This window comes from Podarcis vaucheri, assembly GCF_965113315.1.
Source record: "Podarcis vaucheri genome assembly, chromosome: 7".
NCBI classification, from domain to species: domain Eukaryota; kingdom Metazoa; phylum Chordata; class Lepidosauria; order Squamata; family Lacertidae; genus Podarcis; species Podarcis vaucheri.
Genome location: NC_138765.1, coordinates 79,871,708 through 79,888,141, shown reverse-complemented (window position 1 = coordinate 79,888,141; position 16,434 = coordinate 79,871,708). Strand labels below are relative to the sequence as shown.

General features: G+C 48.6%; 1 protein-coding gene across 1 annotated transcript; it reads left to right on the top strand.

Annotated features, from left to right (window-relative positions):
• The first annotated feature begins 3,496 nt into the window (after positions 1-3,496).
• On the top strand, positions 3,497-16,367 carry SRM (spermidine synthase). The gene is made up of 8 exons (XM_082230471.1): positions 3,497-3,803; positions 5,154-5,274; positions 6,556-6,648; positions 9,471-9,624; positions 11,725-11,808; positions 12,722-12,867; positions 14,289-14,411; positions 15,610-16,367. The coding sequence occupies exons 1-8, from the start codon at positions 3,583-3,585 to the stop codon at positions 15,625-15,627; spliced, it is 960 nt and encodes a 319-aa protein (XP_082086597.1). The 5' UTR covers positions 3,497-3,582; the 3' UTR covers positions 15,628-16,367.
• Positions 16,368-16,434: the final 67 nt, after the last annotated feature.

Here is a 16,434-nt window from a genome sequence, read left to right as displayed (position 1 = left end):
AATGAGAAATTTCATGCAGTATATATATCCTCCAGGCACCCTCTCCCCCCTTCCCCAGGAATTCAAGCATGTCAGCTTATACACATAAGTTGACATCCATGATCATAAACAGTTATTCCTGTTCCGGCACTCTTGACCATAAAAGGTTGTTCCTGTTCCTATACTCTTATCTTGGGGCAGGAGGTCACCAACTCCTGGCGTCGTTCCCGGGTCTCTTGTCAGACTTGACAAGGTCTGTGCGTCTTTGTGGTCAGGATGTAAGATAAGACCCAGACGCGTCATCCCTGCTCTACTGGAACTGGCAAGGCCACTCATTGCCGTCACAGACTGATAAGGGAGAAAGCTTTGCGCACTTGCTTATACAGCTGGGTTTTGGCTCAAGAGCTCAAGTTAGAGCATTTTAGAAATGCTCCCTTGGAGGAGGAAAAATGGGGATTTTGGGTTAGTTTCAAACATACTGCACAGAAACCCATTCCTTCAGTAGAGCGAGAATTCACAGCTCACCTGATCGTCGTCCTGCCGCTCCCTGCCACTAAAGGAGAAATGATCCTTGTTCCATTGAGCTCAGTACTGTCTGCACTGACAGGCAGCGGCTCTGCAGGATACCAGTGTGGATCTCAGCTGCCTTAACTTGAGCTGACCACTGGTCCATCTAGTGCAGTATTGCCTATCATCATCATCATCATCATCTCACCTTTTCCCTAGTCCCAGACTCAAGGCAGTTTACACAGATAAAACAGAGCTAGCTAAAAAACATAGAAAAGACCATTGTCAAAATGTAATTAAGCACTAATAGAATTAAAATTATATAAAGGAGGATCCTTTCAAAACACAGACAATAACAAGAAAAGCGCCACAGCACCAGCCCTTTCCTCTGAAACAGTCAGTTCCCAAAGGCCTGTTGGAAGGAAAAGTCTTCACCTGCGGGCAGAAGAAGGCCAGCAAAGGAGGAGTCTGGCTTCTCCAGGGAGGGAGTTCCAAAGACGGGGGGCAGTCACTGTAAAGGCCCTGTTCCCATCTGGACAAATTTGCATGGGAGAATATGGCCTTTCAAATAGCCCAGGCCTAAGCCATACAGGTCTTTATAGGTGATAATCAACATTTTGAATTATGCCTGGAAACAAGAATAGTAGCCAGTGGAGCTGTTGTAACAGGAAGAGTTGTCTGCTTCCTATTATCGGCCATGGTCCACATTAAGATAAATTTAACAGTGTAAATAAGTTTTGATGGAAGTAATAATGGAATACTGAATGGTTTGGTTTATATAAAATATACAGAGATTGATGCTATGCAAAGTGAACCATGGAAAGAGAAGAAGGGAAAATTGATATTTTAAGGTTTAAATTAATACTCTAAATTGTAAAACAGAATTTAAATTTTATTTATTTATTTACAACATAAATCCACCACAACTCAAATAAACAAATCCACCACCATTAGACATAGACATAACATAGCATAAACATAACATAAAATATAGCAAACAATAAAATAAAAGACTTCCTTTATCCTGTACATGGCCTCCTTGTTTACTTCTTATGACTTAAAAAAACCCCAACACCCCCCCCCCCCCAAGTCTCCTGCAGACATTAATCGAAACAAGTCCAGGTATGTATTTTAGGGCACTGTTTTGTAAAGTATTCTTTACATTTTCCCCATTCTTTTTGAAATTCTTGTCTGGGGAGTCCCCTAATTGCTTCTGTTAATCTAGCCAATTCAATATAGTTTAATAATTTCTCCTGCCGTTCTGCTTTTGTTGGCACAAATTCTTTTTCCAATTTCTGGCAATTAAGGTCCTTGCCGCACCTGTGGCATAAAGGAATATTTTCTGATCCTCTCTTATACCTGTGTCCGTTATCCCTAATAGGAAATCTTCTGTATTTTTCATAAAGTTATACTTTAACATTTTTTTAAGTTCATCACACACTATGTCCCAGAAGCTTTTGGTTTTTTCACAGGTCCACCAGACATGTATGAATGTCCCCTCTGCTTTACCGCACCTCCATCACAGATTTGTTTTTGTTTTATACATTCTAGCTATTTTGGCAGGTGTTAAATACCATCTATAAACCATCGATTAAATTTTCCTTCAACGCTTCACAGGCTGTACATTTCCAGTTCTTTTTCCATAGTTCTTCCCATGCTGTTGATAGTTTCCCCTATATCTAAAGCCCACTTGATAGTTACCTCCTTGACCTGTTCATCTTTGACCTCCCACTCCAATAATGTATCCTACATTTTAGATATTACTTGTAAAACAGAAAATTTACCGGTAATAAAAATGATAAAAAAGGTAAACCCTACACAAATCCAGAGTGGGGTCCCTAAGAGGTTGACTCGATCTTACAAATAATAATTTTTTATTGTTATTCTCTTCTGGCAGCCCTTGCACTCCAGCAGTCACTTTGGTGCTGTCTATCACAGAGGTTTTAACCCCTGAAAGGCACACTCCGTTGTTTGAGACAGATGCCAACAAAATAGGCAATGTGCTTCCCCGACCCCAACTTTAAGCTTTTATGTTGTTTAGTTGTGTCCAACTCTTCGTGACCCCATGGACCAGAGCACGCCAGGCACTTCTGTCTTCCACTGCCTCCTGCAGTTTGGTCAAACTCATGCTGGTAGCTTCAAGAACACTGTCCAACCATCTCATCCTCTACCGTCCCCTTCTCCTTGTGCCCTCCATCTTTCCCAATATCAGGGTCTTTTCCAGGGAGTCTTCTCATGAGGTGGCCAAAGTATTGGAGCCTCAGCTTCAGGATCTGTCCTTCCAGTGAGCACTCAGGGCTGAATTCCTCAAGAATGGAGAGGTTTGATCTTCTTGCAGTCCATGGGACTCTCAAGGGTGTCCTCCAGACCATAATTCAAAGCATAAATTCAGCCTCCTTTATGGTCCAGCTCTCACTTCCATACATGACTACTGGGAAAACTACAGCTTTAACTATATGGACCTTTGTTGGCAAGGTGATGTCTCTGCTTTTTAAGATGCTGTCTAGGTTTGTCATTGCTTTTCTTTTAAGTTTTTAATACTCGACTGAGAATATCAGGCTATGCATGGCACTTAAAGAACCTTTGAAGAAGCCCCGCCGAGTTTAATGGACTTGCTCCATTGGCAAAAAAAAACAAAACCACCCCGTGCACATGGGTTGAAGATGCAACGTGGCCTCACTTGCCCTTGCTGAAGAGCCACGTGGAGAGAGGCTTCAGCCTTCCCCTCCTTCCAGCCAATCAGGAGCGCGCATCGCCCTCCCTACCGCAGCTGCTCCGCGACGTCTCTATCTCGCTCTCACGCGCAAGGAACGCCCAGCGCCCCACGTGGCCCGCCCGCCCCGCGAGCGCACCGTACCCTGCTCGCTCGCCTCGCCTCCATGTCGAACCCTCTCCGCCTGCAGCCAACCAGAGGCCGGCGCTGCCTCCGCCGGCCCCGCGGCCGCGGCTCCTCATTGGTTGGCGCCGCGCTGGGGCGCGCCTCCCTTGAAGCCGCCGCTGCGCCGGTTTGGCTGAGGCGTGCACAGGTGGCCTGCGCTTGCGGAGGCGAGGCGGAGCGGAGGGGCAGCCGCTTCGCCTTGCCCAGTTCGGCCGGCCATGGAGCTTGGCCTGGGAGGAAGAGAAGGAGGAGGAAGGAGGGCAGCAGCAGCAGCGGGAGGGGAGGCGGAGGAGGAGGCGGCAGCCCCAGCAGCCGTCATCCAAGAGGGCTGGTTCCGCGAGACGTGCAGCCTCTGGCCCGGGCAGGCCCTCTCTCTGCAAGTCCAGGAGGTCCTGCATCACCAGCGGTCGCCCTTCCAGGAGATCCTGGTCTTCAGGAGGTAAGGGTGCGGGAGAAAGGCCAGGATGCGGGGATTGAGCACGTGAGGATGGCGTGCACGGGTGCGCTGTCCGGATCCTGTCAAAAGCACAGGGCGGGGCTGCCCTTTGGTGGCGTTCATACGGCCCACCTTTTTGTCTAAGGAGTCTTCCCACCCATCCAAGCACCCCCAGAAAAAGATCTCATTGTTTGACTCCCTGTAACAACCCCACGAGCTCACCCCATTGAGCTTTTGTGGCCAGGTGGGGCATTTGAAACTGGGTCTCAGTGGGACACCCTCCACCTGTGTTTCTCAAACTCTGGTCTGCAGCTGTTGTTGGACTGCAACTGCCATCATCCCTCATCACTGGTCCTGCCACAGTAAGGATGACGGGAGTTGTAGATGGAGACCCAGGTTTGAGAAACGCTGCCCTAAGCGCTGCCTCTCTCTCAAGGTGACTCCGTCCTGGCTGGTGGCAGTAGCTGCTGCCTTGGAATTTGACAACTGGTCCATCTAGGTCAGTGTTACCTGCACTGACTGGCAGCGGCACTGTTGGGATTCAGAGGCAGGAGTCTTGCCCAGCCCTACTTGGAGATGCAGGGGGTTGAACTTTGGGCCCTTTGTATGCAAGGAAGGTTCTATTGGGCTCTAGCCAGCTGTTAAGGATGATGGGATCTGTAGTTCAACATCTGGAGGGCTGTATCTTCATCTGCCTCTGATTTTTTTTTAAAAAAGGCAGAGTTATTTTGGGGGTAGCTAGGGGCAGTGACCTGGAAGTGTCTGCGGACAGCGCTGGCTCCCGGCCTCTAGAGTGAGATGAGCGCACAACCCTAGAGTCTGGCAAGACTGGCCCGTACGGGCAGGGGTTACCTTTACCTTTACCTTTAGGGGCAGTGAAGGCGAGTGGCAATCTGGTTCAGGAACAGGGACCCTTTGCATCCCTATACGTTGTTCAAGTTCTCAGAAGCCCCAGACAGCAGCCCCTGTCCTTGCCTTAAAGGTAGCTTAGGGGCAGTGAAGGCAAGTGATGGTCAGATTTATGATGGAGGTAACTTGGGACAGGAAAGGCAAGTGATGGCCTAGTTCAGGAACAGGGACCCTTTGCTCCTCTATAGGTTGTTAGATTCCCAGTTCTCACCAGCCTCAGCCAGCAAGGCCAGAGGTCCCTGTCCTTGCATTAAAGGCAGCTTAGGGACAGTGAAGGCAACTGATGGCCTACTTCAGGGATGCAGAAATTGTGGCAATCCAGGTATTGTCCCTGGAGCTCTGCAACGTTGGTGTTCAGGGACTTAAAGGGGCATATTTTGGAGACCGTATACCTTTGCCCTGCTATTCACACCCATCATTTCCCCTGCTCTCTTCTTCCTCTAGCAAAGCATACGGGAACGTCTTGGTCCTTGATGGCGTTATCCAGTGCACAGAGAGGGATGAGTTTTCGTACCAGGAAATGATCGCTAACCTTCCCTTGTGCAGTCACCCAAACCCACAGAAGGTAAGCCTCGTCCTGTCGTCCTCCTGGGGGATCCATCTCTGGACATGATCCTATGAAGAACTTTAATGGATTAGGTCCTCTAGGCCAGCACCCCCCCTTTTTTTTGTTACCTGCATATTTTGCCACATTTGATTCTTTGGGCTGTCTCCAACTAAGTCCTACTGGAGAGCAGACCTGCTGAAATTAATGGGCCCAATTTAGTCACGTCCATTGACTTCAATGAGTCTGCTGTGTATAGGGCTAGCACTGGATCCAACCCTTTGTTAATTTTTGTTGGCCGGCCATTAGCTTTTAGGGTTACATGTAAATGTAAAAGGTAAAGGACCCCTGGATGGTTAAGCCCAGTCAAAGGCGACTATGGGGTTGCGGTGCTCATCTCGCTTTCAGGCTAAGGGAGCCGGCGTTTGTCTACAGACAGCTTTCCCAGTCATGTGGCCAGCAGGACTAAACCGCTTTTGGTGCAACGGAACACTGTGACGGAAACCAGAGCGCACAGAAACGCCATTTACCTTCCCGCCAGACTGGTACCTATTTACCTACTTGCACTGGCGTGCTTTCGAACTGCTAGGTTGGCAGGAGCTGGGACAGAGCAACAGGAGCTCACCCCATTACGGGGATTTGAACCGCCGACCTCCTGATCGGCAAGCCCAAGAGGCTCAGTGGTTTAGACCACAGTGCCTCCCGTGTCCTATGGTTACATATATTCATAGTTCAACTGTAAGTTGCTTTGGGTCATTCTTTGAGAGTGGGTGGGAGGTAATCTAACTTAAGAAGTAAAGAAGTAGAATATTGTAAAGTACAGAAAGAGGTGAGGGCAGGTTTCATTGCTTAGACTAATGACCATATAACTTGACAGAAGGGAAGGTTGCACTTGGTCAGGGGTGGGGATCCTAGATTCATAGAATTGTAGAGCTGGAAGGGACCCTGAAGATCATCTGCTCCAACCCCCTGCAATGCAGGAATCTCAACTAAAGAATCTCTGACCACACACCCTCTCTGCTTTGCACCCTCCTTCCATGTTTTTGCCTAGCTGGAATATGTCCTTGGACCGTGACTATGCTTGCTTGTTTGAATGGAGGGCAGAGAGGGGTGTGTGAGTGGAGTGGGGAAACTAGCCTACTGTCCAAAGGTAAAATTCGCATTCGTTGCTCCACCCACTTTTGCTTCTGGCCCCGCCCACCACTGGCACGTGGCCCCTGAAAGGGAACACGGCCCTCGTCTAGGGGGGTGAATAGGTGGCCGTTCTCAGAGCAAAGTAACAGTGCCGTCTCCACTACACAGGTGCTCATCATCGGGGGCGGCGATGGAGGAGTCTTGCGGGAAGTGGTCAAGCACCCCTCCGTGGAGTCCGTAATACAGTGCGAAATTGACGAGGTAACAAAGTTAGTTCTGCTTATCGATCGTTGCCTGTCAAATGGGATTCCCTCAAACTGTGATCCTCAGCTGCAGTCCACGACATGAAATTTAAAATTGCACGGCATCTCCCACAACACATTTATGATTGCTACAACAAGGGGGTCTGTTTGGTTGACCAGTAAATTGGTGGCCAGTGGTCCGCCAAGACCCCAGGCGGTTTCCAAGAGGTCCTCCGGCAGCGGGGTGGGGTGATGGGAAACCAGTAAGAGAAAATTTAGAAGGATTTGACCTCAAGAGCTCACAATGGGTGAGAGCCAAGGTTAGGCTTGATAGAGTTGTAGGTTGGAAGGGACCCTGGCGGTCATCTAGTCCAACCCCCTGCAAATGTAGGAATCTGCGCAAGAGCATCCATGTCAGATGGCCACCCAACCTCTGCTTAAAACCTCCAAGGAAGGAGGAGAGTCCACCACCTTCCCATGGAGCCAGTAGACCCGTTGAAATAAGTAAATGAAGATGACTAACTTTGGTTCATAAATTTCAATTGGCCTAGGGCTTCGCTGGCTGCAAGCCAAAGTTTCTGTGTTAGTATCCTAATTTCTTTCCTCTTGCCCAAGCTCTGAGGGCGTTGGCTGTCTTGTTGCCTGGTACATTTCGGAGAGCTTTGACAGGATAAAAGCAATTATCAACCTATCCTTTCCCCGGGGCTATGATTTCTTAACCGCCTTCCTTATTAAAGACCTACTTCCTTGTCCTCTAGTTGTGAAGAATTATAGGACTGAAGGAAACTATGCGGCTTATCTTGTCAAATCACCTGCAGGGCAGGAATCATTTTGCCCAGCGTGGGGCTCAAGCCCTCAACCCTGAGATTTAAGAGTCTCATTCATGCTCTACCGACTGAACTCAAGGGGGGGCGGGTACCACCTCCTCCTCCACCCAACCTTGGAAGGTTTTTTGGGTTTTTTTGTAAGGTGAGGCAGAGAGAAAAAAAATGCATTTTGCATCATGCTAATGAAATCTTGCCAGGGCAAAGTCGGCAGGAATCCAAATTGGGGTGGGGGGGTGGGGGGTGGCAGGTTTGCACAGGTAGCAGCTGCAACAAAATACTGCAGTACAAATCAGAAATTAAGGTCACAATGGATATGGTTTGAAGAATATATGAGCAAACACTTCTCCGAAGATAGCATGCTGATATGTTTAGACTGAGTTGTAAAGTTGACCTAGAAAAAAATAACAGTTTAACAAGAGAAGTAAGGTAGAGATACATGAATTGCAATGCAAACAAGAACTTTAAAGTAATAAAGATGACGAGCGCTGGTGGGGGGAAGTCACATGGGTGTTTACCTATTTTATGTATTTTTCTTTTTCCTTTACCTTTTCTTTTTTTGTCTGTAAGTGTATGTACATTATTGTTTATGTATGTATGTATGTATGTACGTACGTACAGTGGTACCTCGGGTTACAGACACTTCAGGTTACAGACTCTGCTAACCCAGAAATAGTACCTCTGGTTAAGAACTTTGCTTCAGAATGAGAACAGAAATCGTGCTGCGTCGGCAGCAAGAGGCCCCATTAGCTAAAGTGGTGCTTCAGGTTAAGAACAGTTTCAGGTTAAGAACAGACCTCCAGAACGAATTAAATTCTTAACCCGAGGTACCACTGTATGTATGTCTAAATAATAATAATAATAATGCTGCAGTGCCGCCTTTCAGTCCCTAACAGGAGCGTTTGTGTTCAGAGTTCCTCCAAAAATGCAAAGCAGGCCAGCTGAGCCTTTTCTCCCCATCCCAGGTCTGGTTACTTCTACAGCCGACATTCCTTGGAGATGCAAGGCACATTGCCTCAATGGGAGGAGATAAGCTGAACCACTTTCATTTGGGATTTCTTTAAATCCCCAAACTTCTCTACGTGCTTCTGGATTCTCCCCAGCAGCCTCAAAACCTTCCTCTCTGTTCCCCATGGTCCTGATTTGGCTCTCCGATTCGAATAGGGGTCTCCTAACAACTCTCTGCACCTTTCACAAACTACAGTTCCCAGGATGCTTTGGGAGAAGCCATGACTATTTAAAGTGGTATGATGCGGCCTAGGATGTATCGTGCAGACAGGACCCAAGTGTGGTTTCCAGTGATTGATTTATTCCAGTGGTTTTAGTGATTTATTACTGTTATTTATTTAAAGCAATTTCCCTGCCTAAAATCCTGTTCTTCATCCAACCCAAGCTCATGGAATCTTAGCTTGGAGTCTTAGCACAAAAGGAAAAGGGGATAGGGAAGGGGGAGGAAGAAAGCAAACTCGGGCGCGTTTATTAATTTATGATACTTGCTTTTGTTCATTTTTCTTACTGTACACCTATGACTTGATGGGAGGTTTGCCATCTACTGTATTTTTCGCTCTATAAGACGCACTTTGCCCCTCCTAAAAAGTAAGGGGAAATGTGTGTGAGTCTTACGGAGCGAATGCAGGCTGCACAGCTTTCGCTAAAGCCAGGAGAGCAAGAGGGATTGCTGTGCAGCGATCCCTCTTGTTGTTCTGGCTTCAGGGATAGCTGCCCGAAGCTTCCTAAGCGCAGCAGAGTGCTCTTCCCGCTGAAGAGGCACAGTGCAGAGAGGGAAAGCTGCGCAGCGCCCCTTCAGCGAAGCGGGAGGAAAATTTTTGCTGCGGAGAGGCGCTGAGCAGAGAGGGAGAGACCATTTTTTGTCTTGTTCTCCTTTAAAACTAGGTGCGTCTTATGGTCGGGTGGGTCTTATAGATCAAAAAATACGGTAAATGTGTGGTTTATCATTTGGGCGAGTAAATAGAAAATACTTTTTCTTTCTCTTTTTCTTTTTTTTGGGGGGGGGCAGGATGTGATCCAAGCATCTAAGAAGTACCTCCCAGGGATGGCCGTGGGATATTCCAGCCCGAAACTCACCTTGCATGTTGGGGACGGCTTTGAATTCATGAAGCAGAACCAGGAGGCTTTTGATGTGATAATCACAGACTCTTCCGACCCCATGGGTGAGTGCAGATTGGTGGAGGGGACCTTGACCAGCGACTGTGATTGGATCGTGAATCTTGTGTACCTGCTGGGGCTCTTGGGGTTGACCTGGAGGCTGCAGCTTGTACAGATCACACACCTAGGTGGCTTGTGGGGACAAACGACTTATGGGATTAGCACCATCAGCCAGTCCACTTCCAGGTCAGTTTCAAGGTGTTGGAAGTCCTTATACAGCTCAGGAGCAGGTGACATGAGAGACCGCCTTATGCACCCAGCAAATCACTGCGGTCTGCGGGAAAGCTTTCTCTGCCAGTTCCAAAAATCCCTGAATCCTTCGTGGGAACTCCTAGTCAACACGATGACCATATACATACGTAATAGACAATCTTTATAGAATTTCTACAAACCATAACAAGTTCAAAATGAAATATTTAGTTTCAAAGTCTCTGAAAGATTGTCTATTACGTATGTATATATGGTCATCGTGTTGCCTAGACATTGTTGACGTTCTCTTTGCAACACGGGTTTGTTTGGATACTTGTGGGAACTGCCCCTGTCACTGCCGCTGTTATCTTTCAGGTGGTTTTTGGTTTTTTGGCAATATTAAGCAGTACAGTGGTACCTCAGGTTACATAAACTTCAGGTTACATACGTGTCAGGGGTTCAGGAGCAGAGACGCAGAGAAGGGAGGAGACAGAGAGCGAGGGGGAGGAATACGAAGGAGGATGAGTGGGGATGACGACCCGAGATCACCGAGCCTGTCCAGTGAGTCCGAGGATTCCCAGAAGGGAGCGCCAGCGGTCAGAGCAAGGGGGGAAAGCAGGGGGACACCCCAGGAAGAAGGGTCCAGAGAGGGATCAGAGAGCAGCAGTTGGAGATCGGGACCCACGTGCCCAGCCGGGAGCAGCGGGGAGAAAGGGGACCAGACATCGGGTTCCGGAGGCTTTCAGCAGGAGGGAGGGCATGAGTCAGGAGTAGTCACGCCCACCTCGGGGAGCGACGAAACGATCAAGAGGAAGGTAGAGAGTTGGGCGCGCGCGCCAAGTTCAAATGCAGCGGAAGCTGGCGCAGTAAGCAGCCCGGAGAGTGAGCCAGGTCCCAAAGCCCGCCGCAAGGAGGCGGAAGGGTCAGGGGGGTCCGCGTCAGAAGAGAGTAGGAGAGAAGAGACCACGGGGGGCAGAAGGACCCAGAGACGGAAGGAAAGGCGCAGGAGGTGGAGCAAGGCTAGGGTATTAAGCTGGTGTGCTAGAGGCGGAGACTCAGACGGGTCTTCGCCGGTCTGACATAGAAGACGTGGGGCTGCACATTGCAGTTTGGAAATGGAACCTGTAACCCAATAAAGACTCTTTTAACGTGAACGCTGGCTAACGTGGTCCTATGTGAGCTGGGACTGGGTAGCAGCCCTGACAATACGCTTCAGGTTACAGACTCCTCTAACCCAGAAATAATACCTCGGGTTAAGAACTTTGCTTCAGGATGAGAACAGAAATTGTGCTCCGGCGGCGTGGCAGCAGCAGGAGGCCCCCATTAGTTAAAGTGCTGCTTCAGGTTAAGAACAGTTTCAGGTTAAGAACGGACCTCAAGAACGAATTAAGTACGTAACCAGAGGTACCACTGTGTGTAAATGCTTTTGGCTCAAAAGAAAAAGAGAAGAGGAGAAGCAAATTCAGACACTCTGATTAAAGGTAGAGGCAAAGGGACCCCTGACCGTTAGGTCCAGTCGCGGACGACTCTGGGGTCGCGGTGCTCATCTCGCTTTACTGGCCGAGGGAGCCGAAGTTTGTCTGCAGACAGTTTTTCCGGGTCATGTGGCCAGCATGACTAAGCCACTTCTGGTGAACCAGAGCAGCGCACAGAAATGCTGTTTACATTCCCGCCGGAGCGGTACCTATTGATCTACCTGCACTTTGACATGCTTTCGAACTGCTAGGTGGGATTAGCGTCGGATAAATGCTCTTTTTCTTTGTTAGGTGGGAGGTTTGCCCTGAAAGGTGTGGCTTGCAGACTGGGTGAATAAATGGATGAATGCAGTTTTGCAGGGTGTGATCCAGGCAATTCCAGAAATACCTCCCAGGTATTTTCATACTTAACCCTCCCTAGTGCTGTTCCTTCCCCTCCAGGTCCTGCAGAAAGCCTCTTCAAAGAATCCTACTACCAGCTGATGAAGACAGCTCTGCGGGAAGACGGCATTCTCTGCTGCCAAGGTGAGGGACAGCTGAAATAGCCTGTGTGCTGATGACCAGTTGGAGTCACTGAGCACATTTCTGAAGTGTTGGGTTTCCCCCCACGCCTCCTTTTTTTCTTTAAAAAAATGCAGGGATGGAAAGCCTGGTGCCCCCTAGATCAGGGGTCCCCCTACTCAGTTCCATGAGCTTCATTCAGGTGGTCTGCATCACGCCCACAGTAAATACTCATATTGGGTTTTAATTGTGTTTGTATTTCTTCCTGTATTATTTTTCATTCTATTGCAGTTCAAACTAACGCAGCCATTTTAATAAGTAGTGGGGAAAATTTATAATTTATCTTAAAAACCATTGTATACAGTTAAAATCATTAGTAGGGTTGGAATAACATTTGTAGTTTAATGGTGAATTTTGGACACAACGGAGAGGTAAAAGATTTGGATTTATGTAAAGGATGCAGGAGGAAATGATTAACAACAGGACCCACAAAGGGGAGATTCTTTGGAATCTTGTTTCTATGTTGTATGTTGTATATGGGACTGTAAATCTGAAAACCAACCAAATACATGCATACATGCATACATACATACATACATACATACATACGGAACAAAAATGCAATATGTAAGAAATGAAGCAAGGTTTAAAAGTACAAATTGAAATACCTTGCTGCATTTAACACAGCATATCAGGGTTGCTGCAACAGCCCAAAAAATAATGTAGGGCCTTCTCAGTGGTGGCACACGTGCAGTGGAACGCCCTTTCAGATTTCTGGGTGGTCCAGCTCAGATCTAGTTCTTTGGAAGCCTGCCCCCTAGTGCCTGGGAGGTGGAAGGGCCACAGATTCTTGGCTAACCAAATACCAGCTCTTCTTTCCCCCAGCTACCCAGGAAGGCTTTGATAACGCCCCTCTCCACATTTGTCTCTCTGCCAGGCGAATGCCAGTGGCTGCACCTGGACCTCATTAAGGAGATGCGCCAGTTCTGCAAGTCGCTGTTCCCCGTGGTCGAGTACGCCTACTGCACCATCCCGACCTACCCCAGCGGACAGATCGGCTTCATGCTCTGCAGCAAGAATTCAGTAAGGGATATTGTCTGCCGCCTCTTTCCGTCGATCGGGGCTTGGGGAGCAGAGGCTTGCATGCCGAAGCAAGCCCTATGCAGAGCATTGAAACTTAAGGGCGTGAATCAGCCCGGTCCATTAACATCACTGGGCCCGCTCTAAGTACAGTGGTACCTTGGTTCTCAAACTTAATCCGTTCCGGAAGTCCGTTCCAAAACCAAAGCATTCCAAAACCAAGGTGTGCTTTCCCATAGAAAGTAATGCAAAACAGATTACCGTATTTTTCACCCTATAGGATGCACTTTCCCCCCTCCAAAAATGAAGGGGAAATGTGTGTGCGTCCTATGGGGTGAATGTAGGCTTTCGCTGAAGCCTGGAGAGCGAGAGGGGTTGGTGTGCACCAACCCCTCTCGCTCTCCAGGCTTCCGGAAGCTATCCGCAAGCCTGGAGAGCCCGGCGGAAGTTCAGGAAGATATCCGCAAGCCTGGAGAGCCCAGCGGGAGTTCCCCCCAGGCTTGCGGATAGCAGCCTGTGCTGGGGTTGGGGGAAGCTCGGGCTTCCCCTGCCCCAGCCCCGCGCCTGGGGGGGAAATAAATTTGTTTTTCTTTATTCCCCCCCCAAAAAAAACCCCTAGGTGTGCCCTATTACCCTATAGGGCAAAAAATACAGTAATCCGTTCCAGACTTTTAAAAGCAGCCCTTAAAACAGCAATTTAACATGACTTTTACTATCAGACGAGACCATCTATCCATAAAATGAAAGCAATAAACAATGTACTGCAGACACAATCAATTAATAGCTGAACTGGGTTCCACACAGTCACAAAAACGAAACAAAAAGAGCCGCAAAAACAAAAACACAAAATGAATAGCAAAAACAGGCAGACCACAGCATAACACTCAAAACAGAAGTGTGGCACTTAAATTGGAAGGGTAACACTCAAAACGGAGCACGTTCAGCTTCCGAAAAATGTTCACAAACTGGAACACTTACTTCTGGGTTTGCAGCTATTGGTTCCAAGTTGTTTGAGTTCCAAGACTTTTGAGAACCAAGGTACCACTGTAAATTTGGGTTGTGTGCAGCCCCCAAGGGACTTCTGTCTGGCTGTTGTGACTCTCTCCATTCCACACCTCTTTCTTTTGCCACCGCCTCTCGGCCTCTCCCACCTCACAGGGTTGTTGTGAAGGGGGCGGAGGAGATGCATGTACGCTGCCTTGAGCGCCTTGGGCTATATAAATGCAATAAATAAAACGGGGAGATGGAGAACCTTGAGCTCCTTTGGCAAGAAAGAGTAGGGTGGGTGCAATACAGGCAACACGCCATTGATGCGGAGATTACGATACTTATTCATCAGTAAGGCCCCCCCCCCATTTCTGCCCCCTTGTGGACGCAGACAGGGATGTTCCTGCAAATAAATCCAATTTTTATTCTTCCTGCAGAACACTAATTTCAGGGACCCTGTCCAACAGTTGTCCCAGAAGGAAGTGGAAGCAATGAATCTTAAGTATTACAACTCGGATGTCCACAGGGCAGCCTTTGTCCTGCCTGAATTTGCACGAAAGGTAAACCACCGGGGCTGAAATGCTGTCCTTGCAGAGTGAAGCTTTCTTTTCCTAAGCTGGGATGGGAGGAAAGCAACAGGTATTCAGAAGGATTGCTGTCTCCATTTCTTCAAGAAAAGCCACAATCATACCATACATTTAAATACGTTGTTGTTTAGTCGTTTAATCGTGTCCGACTCTTCGTGACCCCATGGACCAGAGCACACCAGGCACTCCTGTCTTCCACTGCCTCCCGCAGTTCGGTCAAACTCATGTTCGTAGCTTCGAGAACACTGTCCAACCACCTCGTCTTCTGTCGTCCCCTTCTCCTTCTGACATTTAAATTATTACCGTTAATAATGATACTAATTGTCATTCACCCAAGGTCTCAGGGCGGATTCCAACATTAAAACACAATATTAGAAACAGTTTTAAGACTACTTGCCATCACAGAAAGAAGGCAAGACCTAAAAATTACTGCACTGTGATACCACTTTTAAGTAGTCACATTTTCCCACCCCCCACCCCAAAGCATTCTGGGATCTGTAGTTCGTTAAGGATGCTGAGAGTTGTTAGGAGACCGCTATTCCCCTCCCAGGAACACAGGTGGCGCTGTGGGTTAAACCACAGAGCCTAGGACTTGCCGATCAGAAGGTCGGCGGTTCGAATCCCCGTGACAGGGTGAGTTCCCGTTGCTCAGTCCCTGCTCCTGCCAATCTAGTAGTTCGAATGCACAAAAGTGTAAGTAGATACATAGGTACCACTCTGGTGGGAAGGTAAGTGGCATTTCCGTGCGCTGCTCTGGTTCTCCAGAAGTGGCTTAGTCATGCTGGCCACATGACCCGGAAGCTGTATGCCAGCTCCCTCAGCCAATAAAGCGACATGAGCGCCGCGACCCCAGAGTCGGCCACAACTGGACCTAATGGTCAGTTGTCCCTTTACCTTTACCTTTACTCCCCTCTCAGAGCTACAATTCCCAGAGTTTCCTTTGAAGAAGGATTGGTTGTGAAACTCTGGGAACCGTAATTCCTGGAGGGGAACAGGGGGTCTCCTAACAACTCCCAGGGCCCTTAACAAACTGCAGTTCCAGGAATTATTTGGGGGGAGCCATGGCTGCTTAAAGTGGCATCACAGTGTTGTGGATGCGGCCATGGAAAGCCCCGAATGAGGGTCGCCCCATCCTGTTGATTATCCTCATTTTCCTTTTCCTCCCCACCAGGCTCTGAGCACCGTGTGAGAACCCCGATGCAGACCCACTTCTGGCCTCGGATACCCCGGCGGGACGGAAAACCCCGGAAGCCTCATCCACCTAGCGGATCGTCTCGGGCGGGCGGCCTGACGTGGTCCTCGCTTGCCTTGCGGCCTCCAGCCTGCCAACTAAACATTCCTTCCAATTATGTATTTAAAAAAATGAAAGGACTCTGGGTTTGCACCCAACCGCAGGACCCCACTTCCAAACAACCCCCGCCCCCATCCACCTAGTTCAGGCTTCGCTGTTGGCCCATTGCTTGAACTCGTCTCTCCAACATGTGGAGCATTAATGTAGAGCCTTCAGGCACCTGCCTGCTTCCTTTTCAACACCCCCACCCTGAAAATGCTGTATTTATAACTGACAATGTATCTCCCTTTAAAGTGGTTGCCATCTAGTTTGGAAGCACCAGGCACAATGGTTTGACGCTCTGCCTTTCAAGGGGGCATGGGGATTGGCATTGGGTGGGGTGGGAGCTGGCATAGTTGGGTATGTTTTCCCTGCTCCCCCCCTTTTCCCTTGCCTCGCTCCCCCTTGCCCCCCACCTCCACGGAATGCCCACACCTCTTTCCTCCTTGCCTGGTCAGGTGGTTTTGGTCACCTGCCCCGACTCCTGAGCCCATCAATGGGGTCTCTTCGCGGCGTTTTAATTGGCTGAGCGCAGAAAGACCAAAGTTGTCTGTAGAGAACCGTTAACCTCTTTGTATAGTAAACGGACTCAAATAAAATTTAAGTATCGTTTTCTTAAGGGTTGGGTGGGTGGGTGAGCTTTTGAGATAAGCCCCCCTCTCTGTA